Here is a 26,536-nt window from a genome sequence, read left to right as displayed (position 1 = left end):
ACACCTCATGGGTACAGAGAGAAATCCTGAATGCATTTCACAAGCAAGAACAGTGGATCTTTTTTAATCTAGTGATTTATTTTTTTCAGGGATCTGACTTAAGTAGTTGAAACTTGTAATACCAGGGCTTTTCTCAGACCTACTGGCTGGAGATAGCCACTGTTTCAGGCTTCTCCTGTGGTCCTCAAAACTCAGCTGCTGTTGTTCCAGAAGAGAGGGGGGAGACTGTCTGGTTTGGGCAAACAAAGAGCAGCCCTGCAATTTGCTCCTTGCCTGGAGCTGGGGGCCAGGGAGCGGGAGGGGGTAGACTGCCCCCTCAGTGTTTATTGCAAGGGTGATCTAGCATCTTGGAGTTGATGAAGGGTGTATTTTACATCCTATTTTAAAGAGTGCTTGTTAAATAACTTAAGGTCTAAACTATTTTATAAGCAACACTTGTGTTCAGTATTTGTTGCAGTACTTTGTATTTTAAAGGCCCTTCTGGATAGGGCTGGCAGTAGATTATAATGTGAATTAACAGGACTTCAAAGCCCAGAAGACCCATTCCTTGTTTGTGTGAGTTAGAGGCCCCATAGCTTGGCGGCAGAGCATGATGGACCTGCACAAGGTTCTGGGTTACTTCCTGGCATCTCCAGACGAAAAGGTCCTCTGGGAGCAGAACTGGGAGGGCCTTGCCCTAAGACTCTGGAGAGCCACTGGCAGTTGGAGTATCTTGGGATGTGTGGACCAAGGGCCAACTTGGTAGAAGACAGATATTTATCTCATTTCTGTACTGCCAAATCAGAGTCTTATGGCAGTTCACAGCAATCACTCAACCATTTTGACAAAACCAAAAATTAAATGGGCCTGTAGTACAGTACTCATTGGCTACAGAGACTAAGCTTGACTCCATGCAGCTGCATTTGTGTGTGCTTTTCCTGGGCTGCCTTCCTTTCCTCGCCTTGACCTCTGTTGAGATTGCAGTCTCTTTGGGGGCAGGGACCTGTATTTTGCTTATGTTACTCTATAAAGTGCCATGTGCCCAAGTGGCTGTATATCAGTAAAAACCCAGCTGTGTGTGTGCCCATGGCATTCCTCAAAGTGATGCATAGCATTTCCTGCCCCCTCCTAGTCAATTATCTGGTGGGCCACTATGTGGAACAGGATGCTGGACTAGAGAGGCCTTGGACCTGATCCAGCAGGGCTGTTCCTCTGTTCTTAGGATGATCTAATAATACAGGTGGAATGTGTGTGGCTCTGAAGGTTCTGTAGATGTTCCCGGCAGTGTATGGGTTAGAAAATTTAGTATTCTACTGAAGTTCCGTTGACGGGGGTGGGGGGATTGACCGTTCATATCTGCCTTGAAGAGTAGAGATGCCTGTCCACAAAGTGAGTTTGTTTCTTTATAATGCAATTCTGCTTCTTCCAACACCTGGTCCTGACGCAGTGGAATGACAAAGAAGTCTTATGGCTCTTAAAGCTGGGGTGGCCAGCCTCTCCATCTGTGGTTGGACTACAACTCCCACCATTCCAAGCCACAATGTATTGTTGCTGGTGATGATGTGGGTTCTAGTCCAACAGAAACTGTTAGCCTTTAATGTTCACGAGCTCTTGGTGATCGTGGAAGAGGCTAGCCCATCTGCCACCTGTAAATTATGTTAGATTTCCAAGCATGAGTGAGTCATTCCTGTGACTGGATCGCTGTGAGAATCCAGTAAGCTAACTTTGTGTTCCTGCTGCGTGCTGGTTTTATCAGCCTGTGATAGGCAAAGCTTCAGCTCCCAGGTATTCCACACCTGTAAAAGCATGTCAGTGGGCCCAAGGTGAAGGAAACCTCTACTACTACAAATATGTGTATACCACTTATCAACAAAAGTTCCCAAAGCCGTTTACATTGGGAAACAAATAAGATGGCTCCCTGTCCCCAAAGGGCTCGCAGTCTAAAACAAACCCAAGGCAGTAACAAACACCACCCACTGGAGGGATGCTGTGCTGGGCCTGGAAAGGGCCAGGTGCTCTCGCCCTGCTAAATATGAGAATTGCCACTGTAGAAAGTGTCTCTTGGCTCAGTTATCGGGGTTAAGAATGAAACACTCTCAAGGTAAGACAATGTACACCTTCTGGGAACTTTGCCTGCCACCCCCCATCCCCCTTGTGAATTATACTTCAGATTCCATCTCTTGACTCAATCCTGGGATTCTGGAACTCCATGTTTTCTGCAGAATTTCAGTTGTGATTTGATGGAGCTCGTTGGTGTATAGGGGTTTTGCTTTTAATTACTAACTCTAGCTAGTTATATACGACTACAGTATGTAGTAACATGTGGACTTGTGGTAGCAAGCATGAATTGTCCCCTTTGCTAAGCAGGGTTTTCCCTGATTTGCATTTGAAAGGGAGACTACATGTGTGAGCACTGTAAGATATTCTCCTCAGAGGATGGGGCTGCTCTGGGAAGAGCATCTGAGGTTCCAAGTTTGCTTCCTGACAGCATCTCCAGATAGGGCTGAGAGATACTCCCACCTGTAAGTTTTCTAGAAGTTGGGGTGAGCAGCAAACTGGCCAGATTTGCAGAGGACACTAAACTATTTAGGGTAGTGAAATCCAAAACAGATTATGAGGAGCTCCAAAAGGATCTCTCCAAACTGGGGGAGTGGGCGACAAAATGGCAAATGCGGTTTGATGTAAGCAAGTGTAAAGTGATGCACATTGGGGCAAAAAACCACCAACTTCACATATCCGCTGATGGGATTTGAATTGTGAGTGACTGGCCAGGAGAGAGATCTTGGGGTCATGGTGGACAGCTCATTGAAAGTATTGATTCAGTGCACAGCAGCAGCAAAAAAGGCTAATTCCATGCTATGGATCATTAGGAGGGGGGTTAAAAATAAGAATGCTAATATTATGTCTTTATACAAACCTATGGTGTGGGCACATTTGGAGAACTGTGTAGAGTTTTGGTCACCGTATTTTATGAAGGATATTGTAGAACTGGGAAAGGTGCAGAAGAGGGCAACCAAGATGGTCAGTGGCCTGGAGCACCTTCCTTGTGAGGCAAAGCTACATCATCTGGGGCTCTTTACCTTGGAAAAAAGGTGACTAAAGACATTATTGAGGTGTATAAAATTATTCCTAGAGTAGAGAGGGTGGACAGAAAGAAATATTTCTCCCTCTCTTACAACACTGGGACCAGGGGTCATCCCATGAAACTGAATGCTGGGAAAATTAGGACCAACAGAAGGAAGTACTTTTTCACACAGCACATAATTAATCTATGGAATTCTCTGCCACAGGAAGTGGTGATAGCCACCAGCTTGGATGGCTTTAAAAGGGGCTTGGACAAATTCATGCAGGACAGGTCTATCAGTGTCTACTGGTCTGGTGGCTATAAGCCACCTCCAGCCTCAGAGGCAAGATGCCTCTAAATACCAGTTGTGGGCGAACAACAGCAAGAAAGAGGGCATGTCCTCACCTCTTGCTTGTGTGCTTTCCAGAGGCATCTGGTGGGCCACTGTGTGAAACAGGATGCTGGACATGATAGAGCTTGGGACTGATCCAGCACAGCTGTTCCTTTGTTATTCTTAACCTTGGAGAAGCCGCTGCCAGTCTGTGTAGACAACCTGAGCTCGATGGCCCAGTGGTCTGACTCAGTATATGGCAGCTTCCTATGTTCCTGTGATGGAGTTGGAGACCTAAGTGCCTCTTCTATAACCAGGAAGCATTTCTGTTTGCACACGGAGAGGATGATATTTCCTCCCCTCTCCGCTCCTTCTTTCAGCTCTCCATGCCCCACACAGTCCTCAGAATAGGACTGAAGGTCTCTATTCTGGAGCCTCAGGAGTGGATCTTCTGGAGGGCAGAGGGACTTGCTGTACTGAGGAGAAGTGAGGAAGCCTGCTCCCGCCAGCTTCCTTCTGCTTGCACTCCTTAGGATGCAGCCAACATGAATAAGTTCTTCTGAGGGTTTTTGTTTGTTAGTTTGTTTTGCAAATGTAAATCTTTTAAGTAAATGTTAAAGAAAATTCTGCTCTAGGGCATTTAGACTTATTCAGGAACAGCTTTGCTGGATGAGTTTGTCTGGCTCTCACCCTCGTCAGAGGACTGTGCCGCTTTCTTCACGGCTTATGCTGCAGCTGGTTGTTCTTGTTCTCTGCAGGTTGACCTGTCCCACTTGGCTCCAGAAGAGCGATGGAGGTGAGTGGTAGCCTGCTCGTTGAGTTCGGGGACCATGGTGGATATCCCTCTTCTCTTGCCTCTTGGGTCCACGAGCACAAAGTGGCTATGGCCGAGGGCGTCTGCGGAAGCTTAGAACCGTTGGTTTTGTACACACTCCTTGAGAGGATGGAGCTGGCGTGTATGGTTGTGCTGCTGGGAATATTTATGTATCTTCATTTCATCCAAATCATACTGCAAATATACTTGGGTAACCTCTGGCACGTCAGTGGCCAGCTCCACCTCAAATGCTGGGTGTGTCTGGGAGGTGGATTCAGGTGTGGGGTTGCGTGGAGTAAGTTAAAGATGAAACTATCAACATTGGATTTGCCCCAAAGGTGCACATCCTCTTCTGTAAAGAGTCTTCAGGTCACTGTATCAGCTGTGCTGTGTTTTTACACCAGAGGTAGCTCATCCAAACAAGCTGGGATGGGGCAAAGGAGGCGCCGCTGCCTCTGCTTCCCGGCAGCAGCTCAGGTTGCTCCTCTCTCTCCCATGCTGCCCACGGGCTGGCCATTTGTCAGGTAGGGCTGCCCAGTTAACTGCAGGCAGCACGGCTCTGAGCGGGGCAGGAGAGAGAGGAGCCACCAGAGCAGCTGCTGGGAAGCCGAGGCAGCTGTGCCTCCTTGGGCGCCCCCGGCTCCTTAGGACGAGCCGCTGCTGGTTTTCATCTTGCACCCTGAGGGGCCCTGGGGCAAAGCCCCCCATGTCCCATTAGCCCCACCTCCGCAACTTACAGGAGGATGGAGTTGGAGGCAGCAGCCCCTCCTCTTGCCCTTGGATGGCAGAAAGAACAGGAGCTGGCCAGAGCCACCATTGACCAGTGGAGGCTGGAAGGAGGAGAGGATGCTGCATGGATCTCTTGGCCAAGAGAGCCACAGAGCAGGCCCTCCTTCTCTTGCCCCACTTGGGTCCAGAGTGCCAATATAGACTTCAGGATCATCATGGAGATGATGTGGAAATTTGACATTTGTGTTTTGAGAGAGAGCTGAGAAGCTAGCTCGCTTCTCTAATGTAGAAGAGTTGGAGGGGGCCTTGTCAGTGTTCTCTTCCAAAGCCCTACTCGGTGCAGGAAACAGAGGGCTAGAGCATCCCTAGTGGATGGCTGTCTAGACTCTGCTTCAGCACCTGCAACTTGAGGACCCTCGAGAGCCTCTAAGTACCTGGTTCCATTGTCAAGCTGCGCTTACTATAAGATGTTGCTTCTAATATTTGGCCACAAACGTGCCCCCCTGTAACTTAAGCCCCCCTCCCTTGCATCTAGTCCTGCTGTCGGGAGCAGCGGAGAACAAGCCTTTGCTCTCATCTTTGGGAGAGCTCTTCAGGTATTTGGAGAGCCCTGCCCTGCCCCCATCCCCGTCTTCTCTTTTCAAGATCTTTGTCACCCTTCTCTGAACCCGTTCTAATTAGTCTAAATCCTTGAACTGAATGCACGACTTCAGTTGAGGTTAGACTAGTGCATAATGAAATGGAATTATTCCTTGTGCATTGGAAACCATGGTTCTGTTTATGCAGCCTAAAATTGCATTAGCCTTTTTAGCAGCTGCATCACATTTTGAACTCATGTTTGGTCTGTGATCAGCTGCAACCCCAAGGTCCTTTTCATGGGTTCTGTTGCCCAGCCAAGTATCCCTCATCCTGTACCTATGCATTTGATTCCTCCCGCCTCCACCCTGTACTTTGAATTTCTGTCTGCTGGGCTTCATTCATTAGTTTCAGCCCAGTTATTCTTTTTGTTATTTATTTCTTACATAAGTCATTTGTCATTTTAAATTGTATTATTTTTCTGATCCTAGCAATCCCTCCTAGTTTTGTGTCATAAATAACAATGCTGATGACTGCCTACCAGGCCCCAAGCAGAGCCCTGTGTCACTCCACTTGAAACCACTCTCTAGCTTGATGATTGCTTTTGAGTACAGTTTCCAAACCTGCGTGGATGTTGTTATTGTCTAGCTTGTGTCTGACCAGTTTGCTAACCAAAATATCATGGGGCACTTTGTCCAGCACTTTTCTGAAATCAGGCTAAATTCCATTCTCAGGATTTCCACACCCTGCTGAACTTGTAACATGATCAAAAAAAGAAATGAGATTAGTCCAGCAGGACTTATTCTTCACAAATCCATGCTGGCGCCCATTACTTATTGCATTGTTACCAAGATGCTTACAGACTGTTTGCTTTATTATCTGTTCTAGTTTCTTCCCTGTTAATCGAAGTCAGAGTCAGACTGACTGGTCTGTAGCTTCCCAAGTCCTCCTTTCCTCCCCTTTTTTGAAGTTGGGACAGCATTGATTTTTAAAATTGATTTTTAAAAAAAAGTTTCAAAATTGTTTGTTTTTGTTTTTTTATTGGTGTGTTTTGATTTGATATGTGTTTATTGGATGTTTTGATGTTCTATTGTGAGCCCTGCCCAGAAAGCAATTTGTTATGGGGTGGATAACAAAGATTTTTTGGTTTTGTTTGTTTTTTAATTTTATTTATTATCCCCAGTCTAGTGGCTTCTCGCCTGCCCTCCAGGATTTTTCCAAGATAACGGGCAAGAGTTCTGAGAGTACAGTATATCGGCATTTTAGTACCCAGGGTGCAGTTCATCCAACCCTAAAGACTGGAACTCCGTTTTAGATGGACAGATGTTTCCAGCCCACTCATTTTCAGTCTTGAAATTTCCATCCCCCTGCTCCCCACTCACACTGCTTTGGTGCAGTGGTGCTTAGTCATGACTGATTAGTCTGGCTGTTACCCGATACATCCTGGAAGAGGGTAGTTCTCTCAAGTTTCTCTAGTCATCCTGTGAAAGATTCACCACTTCCAATTCTGAACTTAATATTTCTGCTTCAGGGACTTCAGAAGATGGCGTTTTCTCCCTATTTTTATATATTAGTTTATCACTAGCATCTGTGTGTATTAAGATATTTTCACATGATGCAGGATATGGAAGCATCTGAGGCAGGTGGGAAGCTCAGAGTCAGAGGCTGAGTGACAGAAAGGCTTGGTCACCATGTTTCAAGAGAAATGTGCTTAACAGACCTCCGGTTTGGACCAAGGTCCGAAGATGTCCCGTATTCTGCAACTGTTGAAAGAACGTTTCCGACATCTGGTCAAAAGAATGTTGCTTGTTAATATTATAGACAAATACAGACGCTAATCTATAATTGCTAACATTACAGCCTTTTGAATCTTGTGATTGGCTGTTAGGATCTTATTGTAAAATACTCGTTTAAAAATATTTACTCATCATTCTGAAAGAGAAAACATTGCATAAGTTTCTTCCAATTTATTCCCAACTTGTCTTATCCTTTACAAACAATGCCTTGTTTGGGGGAGAACCAGTTTTCATCCAGAATTGGATTTTCTTTTTCCTCTTCCAGGCTTCAGCCTCATGGAAAGGGGGCAGGAGAGAGGAGGAGGATTAACAGACCAGGGTCCAAACAGACCTGTGGCAATGTAGAGAAAAGTGTGCTCTATGGGACACAGAGAGGAAAGCGGGGGCTTGTAGAGAACAGGCTAAAAATGAATTGCTGGGTTTAAAATGGCATAAATGCTTTCCTGCAGTTAACATCTCAGCATGGTCCTCTCAAGCCAAATGTAAAAGGAGCCTTGGAGACCCTGCTCCAGGCATTGGCCGTACAATTTCAGCCTTCTCTTTTCAGTTATAAGGTCTAGCCGACAACTTTCAGGAGACAGAATCCTGTTCCCAGTTGTGACATGTCGTGCCTGCTGCAGCACAAGACAGATGCAGCTGTGGGCATGGCCTCCTTGCAGACTCCAGAGTGCCCGCAGGCATCATCATCATTGCTGGAAGGTCTGATGTGCCCACAAAGCAAGGAATCCGTTCTAGGAATAGCAAAACTGGAAGGGCCTCAAGTATGAAGGCTGACCTTGCCCCATTCTCCTTCCAGGGTCGAGCATGCTCGGATGCACGCCAAGCACCGTGGCCACGAGGCCATGCACGCCGAGATGGTCCTCATCCTGATCGCCACGCTGGTGGTGGCCCAGCTCCTCCTGGTGCAGTGGAAGCAGAGGCACCCCCGCTCCTACAACGTAAGCTGGCTCTTAGGTATATGTTGCCGAATGCCCTTCTTTGAGGCTCCCCTTCCAAAATCTTCCCGGGTGCCATCCCTCCAGCTTGGCTGTACCACAACTTGGGTTCATTTTTCAGTGAGGGTTTCATGGCCCACATGTTGTCCCAGCAGCAGTTTGACCTTGGATGTGATGTGGTGGCATCCTGCACAGCGGGTGGAGTCGACCAAAGGGTGTTGCCCGTGTTAGGCAAAACCCCTACCCACCCCCATTGCATCGTGCCTGCTGGGCAGTGGGGTGGGTGGAGATGCAGCAATTCCTCTTTTTTAAAAAAAAAAATGTTAGCCAGGGGCCATATTTCTTTTAAAAAATTAAAAACCAGAAAAAGAAAGCAAGTATTAATGGAATGCACAACTATGCAACTACTCTAGGAAGCAATTTGGGCGTCAACAGGATTTGGGTGACATTCTGCAACTGCCAAAGCAAAACTGGCTTCTTCTTTTTTTAACTCCTATTCGCAAGTAAATGTTCCAGGTTTTGCCGATTCAGCCAGCAAGATCCCTTCTCATGAGTGACCTGAGCAGCTTCATGGCCAGAGAGTGGCTGCTCAAAGGGCTGTTCTCTGTTTCCCTGGCCAGTCTCCAGGTTTTCCATCCCTGCAAGCAAACTTCTTTCTACATGGCCAGAGATCTGTATTAGATGGGTGTAGATCTGTTTGTGGTGTCAAACTTGGCAAATGTCATCGTTCACCTGAGAATGGTCTGAAGGGGGTGTGGGAACTCCACTGCTGACGCTAAGCAGGCTGGCCCTGGAAGACACCTGGACAAAAGACTTTCAGAAGCCTGAGCTCCCCAGAGAGAGGGGGAGCGGAGAAAGTGATTGCAGCGTGACACACTTGCTAAAAATTCTCAGTGGTTTGGGAACTAAAAGAAAACTCGAGAGTTTTCTTGATCTCATTTTACAATTACTGTGATATTCATGGTGACTAGTAAAACCTTACTTTCCCTGTTTTGATGCTAGACCTATCTTGTATTCCTTTGGGGGGAAATTAAAATTGTATTTTTGAGGTATTGAGATACCCACAAAATGTGGGTATCTCTGGGCATAGGCTTGCAATAACTTAACACTGATTATTTACTGCAGTATGACAGAGAACCCCATCCTGCTTAGAAAAAGAGTTGGGAGGAAATATTTCCTTTCTTCTTGGTGCACGTTTAAGGAAACAAGCCAGCATTCTAATCTGTGGTAGCTAATCCAACCCGGGGGCTGGATCTTACTACTGTGCAGGCTGTTTCTTGGCTGAAATGCTTCTCTTCTCTTGTTGCAGATGGTGACCCTTTTTCAGATGTGGGTTGTCCCCCTCTACTTCACAGTTAAGCTGCACTGGTGGCGGTTCCTGGTAATCTGGATCTTCTTTTCAGCCGTCACGGCCTTTATCACATTCAGGGCTACTCGGAAGCCTCTTGTCCAAACAACTCCCAGGTGGGTGAGCAGAAGCCTCACGACTGGAGATCACTCCTGTTTTCAGGGTTGATCATACAAATGTGTGTGAGCTCTGCAGACCCCTGGTTTCCTAGACATAAACCTTGGTCTGGTATATTAAAGTTGATTTATCCTATTAGGGCTTTTGGCAGATTAGATTATTTCATTTGATTCATTGTCTGGCATAGCCATCCAGTTATTGGATTAAAATGAAATAAGCTTTAAAACAAAAACACAAAAAGCCTTCATTGAGGTTTTATAATATGTGCATTTGTTAAATAAAATATACTAAACAAACATTAAAATAAACATGCATATTGCAAAACTTCCATGAATAGGTTGCTAAAAGGATCCTGAAGGGAGACTGTTTCTTTCATTTACAAGTTTACTTAAAAGTTGATATTTAAATAAAAGCTTTTCCTGTTTTTCTGAAGGAAAGGTTGTCTTATTCATCTGTCTTGGCAATATTCCCCATTCCGGTACTTGGCCAAAGCTAAAACAGTTTCACTGATTAAATAAATTGAAAGCCTTTCAGCATAATCCAGGTTTAAAAGGCAGATTGCTTTTTACCACAACGGAGCATCCTCATCATCAATAATCTCCATTTCCTGTGGCTATTTTGCTAGAAGAAACCCAAAACTAGTTTCCTGTTTGAGGTGAGACTAATGGCTAGCTTTCTCTACAAATGGAGGAAGGAAAATCCACCCTGACGTTCCTTTTGTATCCAGTCTGGCTGGGGATGAGGGAGCCAGCCGCATTTCTGCATCTCAAGTCCTGTGGTGGTGATGGTGATCAGTGCCTTGCATGAACTGCAGGGAGGGGCAACCCTTAGGGTGTGGGGGGTGTTTGGAGTTGTGTGTCTCAGTCCCCTGTCCCCTTGCTGTGCCATCTGGCAAACTGCTTTGAAGCTGAGGGGTGTTTTTCAGAGCTGTTGGTGAAAAGGAATGGGGGAGTCTTTCTTCTTTGGAGAGCAGGAACAGTATTCCATTGGATGCATGGAATCCTGACAAGCACAGACAAGCATTTCGATCCCCAGCCCTTACCGGTGATTGAAATTTTGATCAAGTCATTGGCACAATGATTTTTAACATCTACATGAAACGGCTAGCTGAGATTATCAGGAGATTTGGAGCAGGGTGTTATCAATATGCTGATGACACCCAAATCTATTTATCCATACCATGATCATCAGGAAATGGCATAAGCCCCCTAAATGCCTGCTACAGGCGATAATGGACTGGATGTGGGATAATAAATTGAAACTGAATCCAAGCAAGATGGAGGTACTCATGGTAAAGGGCCATACTTCGAGGGAAATGATAGCTCTTCCTGTTCTGGATGGGGTTGCACTCCCTCCAGTGCAGCAGGTACGTAGCTTGGGAATGCTTCTGGACCCAGGCCTCACTCTGGTTTCTCAGGTTGAGGCTATGGACATGAGTGCTTTTTATCAACTTCGGGGGGAGTTGATAGGAATGGACAACATTTGTGTCCATTCCTTGAAGACAATGAACTCAGAACGGTAACCTCTGGGCTTGACTACTGCAATGCGCTCTACGTGGGGTTGCTTTTGTATGTAGTTCCGTATGTAGGTCCGTCTCTGGTTAGCACCGGTATGTCTGGTGGCGACTCAGAACCGGGGACTTCTCTGTAGCTGCTCCTGGGCTGTGGAATCCACTCCTAGCAGAAATTCCTAGTCTGGGCTCATGGTTGGCCTTCAAGAGAACCCTGAAAACATATTTGTTTGACCTGGCCTTCCAGGATTTTTAAATTGTTCTTAAATGTTTTTTTAACTGGTTTTAAACTGGTTTTACATTTGTTTTTATCTTATTTTAAGTGATTGTTTTCAGTGGGTGTTTTTTGTTTTAATTGCTGTACACTGCCCAGAGCCTTTGCATGGATAGGGCGGAATAGCAATGAAACAAACAAATAGTTTGGGAACATCGTTTGGTCCAAAATGCAGCGGCTGGATTCGTCTCCAGAGTTTCTCAGGGAGAACATATTATGCCTGTCTTAAAACAATGGCATTGGCTGCCATTAGGTTTCCTGGAAAAATACAAAGTGCTGGTAATTTCCTTTCAAGCTCTTAATGGTTTAGGACCAAGTTACCTCAGAGGGCGCCGCCTTCTGCATGATCCCCATCGTACATTAAGGTCATTAAGAGACGTCCAGCTCTGGATGCTGGCAGCTCATCTGGCGGCAACTCGTGAGTGGGCCTTCTCTACTTCTTCTCTAGTTGCTCCTGGGGCTGTGGAACATAAACATTCGTGGTTTAACTTCTTTACCAGCCTTTTTAGAAGCCCTTAAGATACATTTCTTTAGCTTTGCTTGTAGTAATTTCTGAATGTTTTAAATTCTTATAATATCTGTTTTGGTTTGGTTTGGTTGTATTTATTTTTGTGTACTACCTAGAGCTGGTGGAGTCAGGCCGTATATAGATTAAATAAATAAAATAGACCAGAGTTTGCTGCTCTAAATCTTTCAGCTCCAGATGCTGTCTGTTGCCTGGGGCTTCTCAAAATTTGAGGGTTCTCAAAAGTTGTTGAACTACAACTCCCATCATTCCCAGCCACAATCCATTATGGCTAGGTATGATGGGAGTTGTAGTTCAGCCATATCTGGGGACCCAAGTTTGAGAACCCCCAGGGAATAGACAGTATCGTAAAAACTTAGCTCCTCTGTGGACCTTGCCACACTTTCCCCCCTCCCTGTGCTTTAAGAGTCTTATGCATTTGCTTCTTCTCCACCTCACCTGCAGGTTAGTTTACAAGTGGTTTCTGCTCATCTACAAGATCAGCTACGCCACAGGAATTGTGGGCTACATGGCTGTGATGTTCACACTCTTTGGACTTAACTTGTTATTCAGGTGAGAAAATCCATCCGTCTTTGGCATTTCAAAAGGTCAGACTTCCCATGCACTCCAGCTAGTTGCAAAATGTGTTGCAAAATAGCAGTGTCGTCTTTTGTTACCCGGTGAGCTGTTGCCAGACCGCATAGGCTGACAAGATCAGATGAAGTGCTGGAGAAGGGGGCAGCCAGTGGGGCATCTGTGTGGCTGGAGAACTGGGGTTGCTCTTGGTCAGGTCAAACTAAATACATGTTGTAGCTGGTATTCAGGTTTGGAGGAGAAACCTGAGGGCTCAGCCTATTGGTGTCCAAATAACCCCAATGGAAATCTCAGTCTTAATATATAAACAACCTAAAACACAAAGTATCCCACTTTAATCAAGCTTGCATAATAAATATACTTTTTACACTAGGAGTGTATATTTCTATGTGTGTGTTTTGATGTGTGGATACCTAGAAGGATTTTAGTTTGTGGGATCAATGCATTGGAATTCATGAAGTGGTATTTTGTTATGTTAAGTTTGATTAAAGTGGGATACTTTGTGGTTTAAGTTGTTTGTCAAGACAGTGATCAGATCTGAGTACAATCTGACCAAAAAGAAATCCAGATTCTGCAGCCAGAAAGGATTGGATGGTGAGGAGGAAGGATGGGGAGAGATTCAGGAAATGGTGGACATGAGGGAGGAGTAGAGAACTAGGGGGAGAGCTGGGGTTCCTGCTCCAGCTAACTATAGGAGGCCTTGCTCAACTCTTACCTGGCTTCTAAGATGTCCTCCTCAATGCATTTTTTCACATCCATTAGGATAGAACCCCTCTTTAAAAAAGAGAGAGAGAGAGAGCTAGCCAGCTAGCCGGCTGAGATTTTAAGGGAGCCAAATCGTTGTAAGGTTCTTGATTCCACATGTTGTGCTGTGAATTGGTGGAGGAGCAGGATGCAGGCAGGCCCAATGAAATGTGCCACAAGCAAGGCCATGCCCCCTGGTGTTTGCTAGTCAAGGCATAAGTTCAGCTAGACACCCCAGATGGCTGGAAGAAGCCATCTGGATGAAGCCAGAACATTCCAAGGCGTCTGGTCTCATGCCAGGGGTTCCTGGCCTTGGATCTCCAGGTGCTGTTGGATTACAACTCCTATCATCCCAGACGTTGTGGGATTGCACCTCTCATCAGCCCCCATCTTACAGCCTAGCTGTGACACCCACCCACCCCCTTCTATAGCTTTGAAGTTGATTCAGTCTGAAATCTAAACTTCAGGCTGGTACCTAAAAATTCCAAGTGTGTGGTGTTGCTGGGAGAAATTTTCTTGGGACGAATCTCAGAATTCAGGAGGAAGTTGCATTAAGTTGGTACTAAAGAAATTGCAGAGTTAACTGCAAATGGGGTTTTCAGTGAAACCTGTAATAATGGTACTGAGCAGTTTGTAAAGATGGAGCTTACAAAGGGCTCTCCTCTGTGCTAGAATCAAGCCAGAAGATGGAATGGATTTTGGGATTTCTCTCCTATTCTATGGCCTCTATTATGGAGTTCTGGAGCGGGACTTTGCTGAAATGTGTGCTGATTACATGGCCTCCACCATTGGGGTAAGAACGACATAGAGTAAGCGACTGAGAGTGGTGCGGAGAGAATGCTAAGCCAAGGACTGGTTTTCCACCCCCGCCCCACCCTGCAGCAGCGAAAGAGGGAGCTGTGTTCTCCTGTTTGCCTCAGAACGGTATCCGCAATGTGGTTATTGGTTTATTTACTCCTTTTTCAATGAAAAGTTAAGAACATAAGAACAGCCCTGCTGGATCAGGCCCAAGGCCCATTGAGTCCAGGATCCTGTTTCGCACAGTGGCCCACCAGATGCCGCTGGAAGTCACAGGCAGGAGTTGAGGGTATGCCCTCTCTCCTGCCGTTACTCCCCTGCAACTGGTACTCCATCCTGGAGGCATCCTGCCTTTGAGGCTGGAAGTGGCCCACAGCCCTCCGACAAGTAGCCATTGATAGACCTCTCCTCCATGAAGTCATCCAAACCCCTCTTAAAGCCATCCAGGTCACCACATCCTGTGGCAGAGAGTTCCACAAGTGGATCATGCGTTGTGTGAAAAAGTACTTCCGTTTGTTGGTCCTAGACCTCCTGGCAATCAATTTCATGGAGTGACCCCTGGTTCTAGTGTTGTGTGAGAGGGAAAAGAATCTCTCTCTCTCCACTTTCTCCACCCCATGCATGATTTTATAAACCTCTATCATGTCTCCCCGCAGTCGTCTTTCTAAACTAAAAAGCCCCAGGTGTTGTAGTCTTGCCTCATAAGAAAGGTGCTCTAGGCCTCTGATCATCTGGGTTGCCCTCCTCTGTACCTTCTCCAGTTCAACAATGTCCTTTTTAAGATGTGGTGACCAGAATTGTACGCAGTACTCCAAGTGTGGTTGCACCATAGTTTTGTATAAGGGCGTTATAATGTTAGCCGTTTTATTTTCAATACCCTTGCCAATGATCCCTAGCATGGAATTGGCCTTTTTCACAGCTGCCGCACATTGAGTCGACACTTTCAACGAGCTGTCCACCACAACCCCAAGATCCCTCTCCTGGTCCGTCACCGACAGCTTGGATCCCATCAGCGTATACTTGAAGTTCTCAAAGCCGTTTACATAGAGAAACAATAAAAGGATTTCTTGGCCCCAAAGGGCTCAAAGTGCAAAAAGGAACACACAGCAGCCCCTGAAGGGATGCTGTGCTGGGACTGGATAGGGCCCGTTGCTCTCCACCTGCTGAGAGATTCGCCACTTTGAAAGGTGCAACAAAAGCAGTTCTTAACATCTCTTGCAAAAGGAGTCTCTCATAGTTCTGCCAGTTCCTTTCTGTGCTCCTCACACTTATTTGTGCCCCTTATCTGTGCACATTTATATTCCCCATGGGTTAATGTTTTAGGCTAGAAACGGAGAGGGCCAGTCTGTTGATGTCTGTGTTGGGAACCGAGCTTCCATGTCCAGTGGCAGTGTACCTCTGATTACCAGGCACCAGGAGGTTGCTGTTGCCACAGCTCTTCTGAGCTGCCTTGGAGAACCTGCCTGGCCAATGCCGAGGCCGCTCTCTTGGGTGCTGTTTTATTCATCATGCCGCCCTTTGTCTCCGGAACCTTTGCCCTGGCCCAGCATGGCCACACTGATGCTGCCCCTTGCTCTCAACACCCATTCCAACCCCCAGTTTGCTTGCGTTTGTGGGCATCCCCTTTCGTGTTTAATTCTTGAACGTAGACCAACCACCACGCCAGGGGCACCGAGGCGTGCCAAAGTTGGTTTGCATAGTTGCTGCTCTTCCTCCGTCTTGAGGCTGGAATCCTCTGTTCTCTGAAGGGCCAGGAGACCGCAGTCAGGGATGGGAGTTGCCTGGGCAGCGGAGAAGCCTGCCCCGGGATATGGCTGTGGCTTAATCTCTCTCCAGGTGAAGAAGTCGGCTTCTCGGTGTTGCATGTGGGCGGTGGGCGGTTTCTGTTTGTGACCGTTTGGTGTGGGTCTTCTGCTATGGCCACAAGGATGGTCCCCCTCCGGAAGAAGCGCATTCCTTCCTTTCCCCTGGGGTTGCTGGCGCTGCTGGCTGTGTGAGGAGCAGCCAGCTTTTGTGAGCTGAGTGTCCACCTTGGCTGGAGGGTGGGTGGCAGCAGGGCTCTTCCCCTCTCGGTGCTGGACTTGCGTGTCTCAGAGCTGCACAAGGCCTGGGCGTCTGACTGCTTCCCAGGGCAAGGAGGCGTTTCAAGCCGTGGCGGAGGTCTGTAGCAGAGAGGGTGGGCTGGCAAGTCCCCTGGTGGCTGGCTGTCCCAGCTTGAGAGAGACTTTGGCCACTAGCTGCCGCTAGAGCTCTTCCCTGAGAATCGTCCCTCGCAGAGACTTCTCCTCCCACCGTGGCAAAGTTCAGCTGTGCTGGGCAACGCCATGGACTTTACCCTTGTGACTCGTGGTCCTCTGGGGAAGAAGTGAAAGGGACCAGAGCTGGTCTTGTGGTAGCAAGCATGAATGGTCCGCTTTGCTAAGCAAGGTCCAACCTGGTCTGCATTTGGATGGGAGACTACATGAGTAAGCACTACAAGGTATTCCCTTAGGGCATGGGGCCGCTCGGGGAAGAGCACCTGCATGCTCACATGCAGAAAGTTCCGAGTTCCCTCCCTGGCAGCATCTCCAAGATAGGACTGAGAGAGAGAATCCTGCCTGCAGCCTTGGAGAAGCCGCTGCCAGTCTGTGTAGACAATACTGAGCTCGATGGGCCAAGGGTCATAAGAACATCAGAACAGTCCTGCTGGAGCAAGCCCAAGGAGGCCCATCTAGTTCAGCATCCTGTTTCACACAGTGGCCCACCAGATGATTCTGAGAAGCCCACAGGCCAGAGCAGAGGGAGAGCCCCCTCTCCTACTGTTACTTCCCTGCAACTGGCATTTAGAAGCATCCTGTCCCTGAGGCTGGAGGTGGCCCACAGCCACCAGTCTAGTAGCCATTGATAGACCTGTCCTCCATGAATTTATCCAATCCTCTCTTAAAGCCATCCAGGCTGTTGGCTGTCACCACATCTTGTGGCAGAGAATTCCATAGCTTGGTTATGCGTTGTGTGAAAAGTACTTCCTTTTGCCAGTCCTAAATGTCTTGACAATCAGTTTCACAGGAGTTTTTCTCTCTCTCTCTCTCTCTCTCTCTCTCTCGCCCCTTCCTCCACACCATGAGACTTGTAGAAGGCAGCGTCTGTTCCTAAGGGGGTGGGGGTTGCCTTCCTGTGCTCGCCTGCTCCCTGCCATGGTATAGCCACTGTGGGAATGCGAGCTTTTCCCTGCCTCTTGCCCCTTTCCAGAGTTGAGGGAGGGGATTAAGTGCAGGTGTGGAACACAGAAAGCTGCCCAGCTGCTCCAACCAATATTTACATATTGCTTTTCAGCAAGAGTTTCCGAATAGTTTACACCGATGCATTTGAAAGATGGCTCCCTGTCCCCAAAAGGCTCACAAAAAGCACACAGGATAGACACCAGCAACAGCCAACCGAGGGATGCTGTGTGGGGGTGGAGAGGGCCAGTTGCTCCCCCCCCCCCAACTAAATAAAGAGAGTTGCAACTTTAAAAATGTGTCTCTGCCCAGTGAGCAGGGCCAGTGAGCAGGGCAGACCCTTGGCCCGTCTAGCTCCGTACTGTCAACGCTGACTGGCAGCAGCCCTCCGAGGCTCCAGGCAGGCCTTTTGCTCAGCCCTACCTGGGGATGCTGCCACCAGGAGTTGAACCTGGGACCTTCTGCATGCCAAGAGGGGCTCGGCCGCTGAGCTTCTCTCCCACTGCAGGCATCCCGAGTGCTGGAGGGTTCAGTGATCCTGCAGGGCTCGAAGGCTCTGTGCAGCCTCCATGAGGAGCTGGTTAAAGGAGCCCTCATCGATTCGCAGCTCTTGGGTTCTACCAGCAAGTCAGCAGTAACTTGCTTCAGAGTCCATGGAAGTTAATTGTCCTTAATTTGTGGCACTCCCCTGCTTCTGTGGGCCTCTGTGTGGGTGAGTCGGATGGCGAGTTCTCCATGTGCCAATGAAGCTGCCTTCTACAGAGTCAGCCCAGAAGTTCATTTCGCACATGGTGGTTTACTCTGACTGGCAGCTACGCTCCAGGGCCTCATATGGGGGGGGGGGTGCTTTCCCACCTTTTCCCTGCTGAGCTCTTTACCTGGCAATGTCTGGGGCTGAAGCTGGGGTGGACCTCCTGCCTGCAAGGCATGTGTTCTGGCCACTCAGAATGATGTTACTGAACACACACACACACACACACGCACACACATACCAGTATGCTACTGCTTGTTGACTCTGTTCACCCAGAATATACAAAAGTTCTCTGTGATCAATCAGGATTCTTACCACTGAACATAACTGCAGAACTGTCTGTGCTAACTGAGCAAAGAGACACCATTTTTAGTGGTGATTCTCTTCTTTTTAGCAGGGGGAGAGCAAGTGACCCTATCCAGCCCCAGCACAGCATCCCTCCAGTGGCTGTTGCTGGTCTCTGCCTTGTGTTTCTTTTAGATTGTGAGCCCTTTGGGGACAGGGAGCCATCTTATTTATCTTTTATTTATTTTTCTATATAAACCTCTTTGGGAACTTTGATTGAAGAGCGGTATATAAATACTTGTAGTAGTAGTGTAGAATGAGGGCATGTAGGTTACGTGCTGAATTCTACAGATCATTTGAATATTCTATCCTCTGGGGGGAAAGGAACAGCTAGTATGTACTTAAATTGGATGTTCCGCCTCCCCACCCCCAGCCCAGCCCATGATTATATGGCAGCGGGACAGCGCCTGGGTTGGGGAGAAGATGTGCATGCGCACACTCCCTTGGGGGAATAGTCGGACACTATTGTCTGAACCAGCCCACTCTGTCCTTTGGTGGCCATTAGGGATGTGCACTGAACTGCGGCGGGGTGGTTCAAAGGCGGCAGGGGGTCTCCCTTTAAGAGCAGGGGGATGGTGCACTTACCCCTCCCGCCGCTTTCCCCCCGCCAGCGTCAGTTTTTTAATAGCCCATTGGGGCGGCAACGTACCTCCCTGCCGTCCCGTTGCCCTCATCTTCCGGATATGACCGGAAGTTGCTGACGTTAAGTGCACCCTCTCCCCAGTCTTAAAGGGAGACCCCCACTGCCTTTGAACCACTGCCTTCAAACCAGCCCCATAACCGGCCTCTGAACCAGTTCCGTGCACGTCCCTAGTGGCCATAGGAATATCTGTGTGAGAGCGAGTTCCTCTGGGTCCTTCCTGAGCAAGTCCCAAGGGCCTCACAAGAGGGTCAGAGCTTGACTTGCCTTAAATCACACTGATTTTCTGTGTCTTTTGGCCTGTCTCTTCTCAGTTCTACAGTGCATCCGGCATGCCCACGAAGCACCTCTCGGACAGTGTCTGCGCAGTGTGCGGCCAGCAAATCTTTGTGGATGTCAACGAAGAAGGCATCATAGAGAATACCTACAGACTGTCCTGCAATCATGTGTATCCTTCAAGGAGGCTGGAGGCCATGTGGTCTCTTCCTCACCAGCAGAACTGGATGGATGGTGTGTGTTGCCGTCAGGCTTGTCAAAGTGGTGTCTTGAGGACAGCGGTGCTCATGGGAGGTAGATTTGGCTGCCGAGAGTTGATGGTGTTGGCTAAGCCAACCTCCTCATCCCTCTTTTACCCTGTGAAGGTGGTTAGCTGCGGCGGGGAGAAGGAGGCCCTGTACCAAGGTCACTGTAGCGGATTGAGGCCTTTGTCTCAGAGCAAGCTCACATGAGGGAAAGAAATGTTTAATCATCCCTGCTGAGCTGCCTGGCTAGGCTTCTCCTAAGACTATTCTGTAGTATCGGTAGGTTCAAAATGCTGCCACCAAGCATCCTAAAACTTGCAGAGAACCAGACCAGTGGATTGGGTGCTGTAATCCAAGGTCCCTCTGGGCAAATGCAAAAAAACCCCTTCAATGTGTAAGCTTACACGGGATGAGAAAACTGATAGCTGCTGAAGGTCTGAGGATGTGTTTGCACCAGAGAAAATCCCCTTTCAGCGTCCCCCTTTTCCTGAGTTAAAAACCGACTCGAAGAGACTTGTAAAAAGTAAAGACTTTTAAAAAACTTTTATTCCATTACTGCAGATAAGAGTCTTTTGCAACGGCCTAGGTAGGATGGGTATAGGCTAGTGTTTCTTATTTTAATTACGTTGCAGGTAAGCTATAATAAAACAGTATCAGGAATATGCAAAACACGCACACCAAAGAAATATAAGTTTCTAACGTAAAGTCTGACTAAACAAACTTTTCTCTAAATTATTCGTCCCGAAGCCAAAGCCCAGGCTTCTTTTCCTTGAACTCACCAAACTCTGGATGAGAATTCAAGCTTCCTGCCCCGCTGTCTTTCAAGGATCTGCAGAGTCATTCTCCTGCCACCATCCTCCGTGGCCACATGTCCTGCTGAGCACCTCCAGCCTAGCTTCTCTTATAACAAAGAAACTTCCTTCTTCCTCGCAATGCTCTCTAGGTCCCACCGACCTGGTGTGCTGATTGGCTGAGCCCTGGAGTTTACCAGCCTGCCAGTCAAGACAGGGTTCACTTCGGGTTAACTCTTTAGGGGGAGGGGAGGCAGGTCACTTTAGTTACTCAGTGAGCAGCATCACTGAGCAGGGATTTAAGCCTGCTGGCCCTCCCACTGGTTCTAGCCTGGCACTTGAAGCACTACGCTGCCTTTCAGTGAACTAGGGAGACCTTTGTTTGATTTAGCATGTCAGCTCCTGCACAGGATGGCAGGACCTTCTCTGGACTGCTGTGCTCCTGCTGGATTGGTGCTCACTATGGGGCTTCAGGGGCCCAGGCGATGGGGTTGGGGGAGAGCAAGAAGAGTGCTTAATGTGGCAGCTCCTTCTTACCCCCTGAATGTCGGGCTGCCCCTTTATTCAAGGAGCCTAGTTGTGGGTGGGGAGAAGAGAGATCACCACCATCACCACCACCACATGGTGACTTTTATGTGAAGGAAGTGAGGCTTGCCATGTGATAACTCTTGTCTTGCGTAGTAGCAGCAGTCGTAGCAGGAGGGGGGAGAGAGGCCAAACTGAGAACTAGCGTCAGGGTTTTTAAGTGGAAACTTTGAGCAGCTGGCCTTAAGCCCCCAGACCCTCTCCAGCTGAGCTGGGTCTTTTGTGGCCTCGTTTCTGTGACGCTCTTGAGCCATCATGTACCTGCCCCCACTCCCCCGCCCCCCCCAGCCAGGGCCAGGGGATGGTCTGTGGTTTTCCGCACTTGTGCTCTGGGGGAGCTGAGTCACTCTTCGCTTCATGCCTCGCCTGAGCTGAAATGCGGCACCTTGTGGCTAGTGAGCATGCGCCTAAGTGCACGGACTGGGACCCCTGGGCTCTGAATGCCAGGGCCAGCCTTTTCTCAAAACCAGTCGGGAGGGGTCTGTGCAGCAGGGAGAAGCAGGCTTCGTAACTGGGGTGTGACTCCTGGTGTGGCTGTGGGCACGCCCCCGGACTCCCGGTGGCCTGAGGGTTGGAAAGGGGAACCAGAAGCAGCCAGTGGGTGTTCTGCCACATGGAGCGTTGCCTCATCCTTGTGTGTGTTTTTGCTCCTGTTTCTATGGTGGTTCCACGCGTTGATTCATTGCTGGAATCCACGCTCACATGCTTCAGTTGCACGAGTCACCACGCTCTCTCTTCTCCCCCCGCCCCCCATTGCCTGCTCTTCGGGGCTGGGGATGCTGTCTAAATTGGCATTCTAACTGTGGCCAGGAGAGATGCCTAGGGAAGGATGGCAGGTAGGGCAGAGCTGGCCCAGGAGGCTTGGGGCTTGTGGCCAAAAGGGTCCAGGGCAGCCCTTGACCAGCGAGCAAGGCCTGGCAGGGCCCTGGGTGGCTCTCGTGACCCCAGACGGGCACTTTCCTCTGGGGGTTGGAGGTTTCCTTGGCTGTTTCCTGAATCCCCCTGGGCGGGGTGTGTGTTCCGCCCCTTAACTCGCTGCCCTCCCAGCTTCCATGAGTTCTGTATCCGTGGATGGTGCATCGTCGGGAAGAAGCAGACCTGCCCCTACTGCAAAGAGAAGGTGGACTTGAAGCGGATGTTCAGCAACCCGTATCCTTTTGCTGCCTGAATCTTTGGGGCAGGGTCTTGGCTCAAGGGCTGGTGGCTTCAAGGGGGGCAAACAGCCTTCCTTCTCCGTGGTAAGGAGCTTGCCTGGGAGAGCCTGTTCCTCACCGTCGTCAAAGAGCCATATCTTCACCAGAACATGTGAGCAGCCTTGCTGGATCAGGCCCAAGGCCTACTTAGCCCAGCCCCCTGTTCCCCCACAGTGGCCCACCTGAGGCCTCTGGGAGCCCGCAAGCCGGGAGATGGTGAAGGCGTGCCCCCTCTCCTGCCATTGCTCCCTTGCTGCTGGTATTCGGAGGCAGCCTGCCTCTGAGCCTGGAGGTCGCCTCGAGCCATCAGGACTAGTGGTCATTGATAGACAAGTTCATGGAGGACAAGTCTAAGCCCCCCTCAAATCCATCCAAACTGGTGGCCATGGCCACATCCCGTGGCATTGAATTCCATAGATTATTGATGCACTATGGTCCTCAACTTCCTGGCCATCAGTTTCATGGGATGAAACTGCCAATATCATAATGCCTTTATACAAATCTGTGGTGCGGTCACATTTGTAGTACTGTGTACAGTTGTGATCACCATACCTCAAAAAGGGCATGTAAGAACTGGGAAAGGTGCAGAAGAGGGCAACCAAGATTACCAGGGGCCTGATCATCTTGGTTGCCGCCTTCTGCACCTTTCCCAGTTCTGTCATCTCCTTTATAGAAGCAAGGCCACAACAGTTGGGGCTTTTTCGTTTGGAAAAAAAGATGATGTGGGGAGGAGAGAGACATTATAGAGCTGTTGTATAAAATTATGAGTGGTGGGGAGAGAGATTTTTCTTCCTCTCCCCCAAGGCTAGAACCAGGGGTCGTCCCATTCAACTGAAGGCCAGGAAATGCAGGACTGACAAGCGGAAGTGCTTCCCCACACAACACATAATTAACCTATCTCCTGCCTGTGGGCTTCTCGGAGGCACCATCTGGTGGGCCACTGTGTGAAGCAGGATGCTGGCCTAGATAGGCCTCCTTGGGCCTGATCCACCGGGGCTGATCTTACGACGTCGTCTTCTGCTTTTCAACACAGCAGAAAGCATCAGAAAACCCTTCTCTGTCCCCAAGGAGGAGGAGGAGCAGCTGCCACTGGAGGCTCGGCCAGGGACCGTTCCTCTCACCAGCAGGTGCCTCCTTGCCCAGCGGGAGGGGGTGAGCCACCTCCGGGCCAGTAGAAGAGCCTGCCTGCTGCTTCCCTTAACGCTCGCTGCCCCAGCTGGGAACGGCCCCACGTCATGTACGGGCAGCTTCTGGACTGGCTGCGCTACCTCGTGGCCTGGCAGCCGGTCATCATCGGACTGGTGCAAGGGATTAACTACATCCTAGGACTGGAGTAACCCCACCTCCACCCCGCCTGGGCCTGGGGGAGCTGCGCTGGGCTGGGCAGCAGAGGACGGTGGCGGCTTCGAGACCCAGAGGAGATGCGCCTTTCCTCACTCGCCACTCAGGACTGCGGCCCCTCGCCTGACGCTGTTCTGCCCGCTCGACCGGAAGGGACTCTGCTGCAGGAGGAGGCGGCTGCTGCCCCGGCAGACGTGTGCCGCCCCGGGGGGCGGGGGGGGGAGGAGAGTCCTTTTTTAAAAAACCATCAATTTACTGAGCATCTTCACACTCTTTTTATTGCTGATTTGAAAGGAAGTCGCTTTTCGTGGGCCCCTCTTCCCTCCCCAGCCTGGCGGCACTGACTCTCCCCTTGCCCTCCTGTGGGGCAGGCCAACTCCCACCTCCCTGCAGCCGTCCATGGGGCGCCTCCAAGCAGCAGCCACAGCAGCAGAGAAGCCGCTTCTGTCCGGCTGGGCTGCTGGTGGCCTCCAGAGCAGAGGGGGGGTGTCTTGGGCCCAGCTCAGCTGTGCCAGCAAGGGAGGCTCTTTGGGCGGGGAGACCCCGTCCGGGATGTCTGGTTGGCCTGCAGGCGAAGCGCCTGGGCTTGCCCTGCCCTCCCTGGGGGCGGGGGCCTCAGCCAGAAGGAATCCGTGACCCCCTTCCCGTCTGGCTTGGATTTCAAAGCTGGCCTTGTTCAGGAAGAAATACCTGCCCCCTCTTTTCTTCTTCTTCTTCTTCTTCTTCTTTTGCACTGGGCTCTTGTACAAAAGGCAGCTGCTGATCAGGCACTTTCTCCCCGAGTACATTGCTGGCTCCTGTGAGGCTGAGGTTGCCATGCTTGAAAAGCTGTGGCTGAGGATGCTTGTGCAGCCTGAGGACTCCCCCTGTGCCCCCCCCCGGTAATAGGGCAAATGAAAGTGTTGGCTGCGCGGGACAGGGCGAGGTGGGCTGCTTGCAGAGCTCCCCCATGCTCTGGGTGGGAATGGGTCATCCCTGCTTTAAGAAGGGCCAGGGGTCCGAGGCCCCTGAAGTCACGAGCCAGCCCCCTACACTTGCCCCCACCCCCTGAGCCTGCTGCCTGGTTCTTGTTTTGTGTGTGGACATCACCTTGGAAGCTTGTTACTTCATCCCCCCCATTTTGTGTACATTAAGACCATTAAGGGACCCGCCTGCTCAAGGGCTCGTCTGCATGGGTCCCCGCTTGAGCTTGCACTCTCCGGGCTCAGAGGGCCGTAGAAATGGGTGGGGCTGTTTTGTGATAGGGAGCGACATGGACAGGCGTCTGCACCTGGGCCCAAGGCGGGAGGGAGGGAGGGAGGTCTGTGTGCCAAGCTTCACTGGGATGTCCCCACCCCTCCCGCCCAGCTCTCTCTGGCCGATCAGCTGGGCATGCTCCTGCTGGAAAGCCCTCGGCTGGCTCTGCCTCCGGACCTGCTCCTCCCTGCTCCAGGTGAGGACTCTGGCCCTTCTGCAGCTCCGCGGAGAGCCTTCCCCTTGAAATGGAGACTCCGCCATCCGTCCTCTTCAAGGTGACTTGAGCAAGACCTCCAGACCCAAAGGCAATGGCTACAGAATGGAGCCCCCCCTTGGAGGAGAGAGCCTGGGGGGGTGGGCTTGTGGGCCAAGCAGTGGGTGAGCGGCAGCCCCGGCCTGGCTCTCCCGGCCTCCCTCCCTGCCACTGCAGAAGTGCTCTGCCCAGCCCTGGCTGAGGGTGGCCTCCATCGCTGTTGACCCCTCGTGGGACTGAAGCGGGTGCAGACCTCCGCTGGCGGTGTCCCGTGGCCATTGCGAAGGGCAAGTCCTCGAGGGAGCCTCTGCTCCTCCAGAGACTGTGGTGAGAGCGCCCCGGACTCTTCACTCCAGGAAGGGGCAGCCGGCCACAGAGCCTCTTGGCTGCCCTGGGTTCCGGTCAGTGTGGTCAGCCTCCAGAATGCCATTGTGTTGCCCAAGGGGCCCTGGGTCTGTGGGACCTTGACTAGTAGCCGGTTATGTGCGACAACTGGGCTGGCAGGGGGTCACTAGAGCACTTTGGGGGCATCTCAGCATCTCTAATGGCGAGACTCCTGCATTGTGGAACATGGCTTTGGAGAGGTGATTGGCCAGTATCTGTTCCAACCTCCCCGCCCGCCGCCAACGTGTCTTGAGCTGTGCACTCTCAAGTAGTCCGCTTGGTGGTTAATATCTGCTCTGTTTTATCCATGAAGCCGATGTTGGCAATGAAGAGCTCTTCTATGAACAAGGGTTTTGAAAGATGGTGTGACTGATTCCCCCCCCCCAAAAAAAGTGTATCGTATTTATCTAAATAGGAGACAACTCTGAATTAAAGATGACCCCCTTAAATATACAATTTAAATACAGGTTATTATACCCTTATTTACCGGAATGGAAGAGATCTCTGAATTTAAGACAACCCCCTGATTTCTAACATCCAAGAACTTGGGGGAAAGTAGATTCGAGTAAATACAGGAGTAAGTTATGCCAAATTGCAATTCTGTTTCCGGAGGTTCCCTAGATGGCTCGGAGTGCCTCGTGTGTTTACTCAGTTTTAAAATGTATTCAATAGTAACAGCAGCTGGCGTATAGAGAGTGCTTTCTGAAGCATCATCCAAAGATCATGAATGGATTTTTTGCTTTGGTGTGTGGGCAGGTGGTGCTCTCCGTCCAAACTGAGGGGAAAAGTTTGAGGTGTCAGAGACTGGCTCTGAGCAAAAGGGGTTGGCTGTTCTCCCCCACACACACACACTTGGCAACTTATCTTCTCCCCGTGCAAATTAATCACTGTCTTTGGGCATGCTTGACTGGGAAAATTCCCTACAGGAGCTTGATTGGTATGAACAGGAGCTGCTCGCAGCTCTGCTCTTCAACAGCTCCTGTTCATTGCAACCATCGAGCTTGCTTAGGAAACTGCTCCGCTTCTCAGACAAAAGCCCCTTGGCCTATTGGGGCATCCTTTTAAAATGAAACGTGCTTTTGTGCCAAAAACCTCTGAAAGTGAAGCAGTCTCTCTGAACCCCAACAGCTCTGTATGTCTTCTAGACACCACTTGGTGGTTATGCCTGGACTATCTTGTGGGAGT

The 26,536-nt window shown here is 49.8% G+C and overlaps 1 protein-coding gene across 4 annotated transcripts in view; it reads left to right on the top strand.

Moving 5' to 3' along the window:
* The window catches only part of RNF121 (ring finger protein 121), a 28,998-nt gene extending 5,260 nt beyond the window's left edge, over positions 1–23,738 (top strand). The window contains exons 1-9 of one of the 4 annotated variants that reach the window (XM_053308038.1): positions 1,257–1,368; positions 4,133–4,170; positions 8,086–8,227; positions 9,534–9,688; positions 12,444–12,551; positions 13,989–14,109; positions 19,362–19,495; positions 21,992–22,093; positions 23,354–23,738. In XM_053308038.1, the coding sequence (XP_053164013.1) occupies positions 1,354–1,368; positions 4,133–4,170; positions 8,086–8,227; positions 9,534–9,688; positions 12,444–12,551; positions 13,989–14,109; positions 19,362–19,495; positions 21,992–22,093; positions 23,354–23,474 (936 nt within the window). In that variant the 5' untranslated portion in view covers positions 1,257–1,353 and the 3' untranslated portion in view covers positions 23,475–23,738. Of the gene's footprint in view, positions 1–1,256; positions 1,369–4,132; positions 4,171–8,085; positions 8,228–9,533; positions 9,689–12,443; positions 12,552–13,988; positions 14,110–19,361; positions 19,496–21,991; positions 22,094–23,353 lie in introns of those variants that run through there. The other 3 variants (XM_053308037.1, XM_053308040.1, XM_053308039.1) reach the window with 3 other exon arrangements.
* The last annotated feature ends 2,798 nt before the right edge of the window (positions 23,739–26,536 follow it).

Source organism: Hemicordylus capensis, chromosome 3, assembly GCF_027244095.1.
Source record: "Hemicordylus capensis ecotype Gifberg chromosome 3, rHemCap1.1.pri, whole genome shotgun sequence".
Taxonomy (NCBI): domain Eukaryota; kingdom Metazoa; phylum Chordata; class Lepidosauria; order Squamata; family Cordylidae; genus Hemicordylus; species Hemicordylus capensis.
Note: the sequence above shows the minus strand (reverse complement) of the source record. Positions and strands in the feature narration are given on the sequence as shown.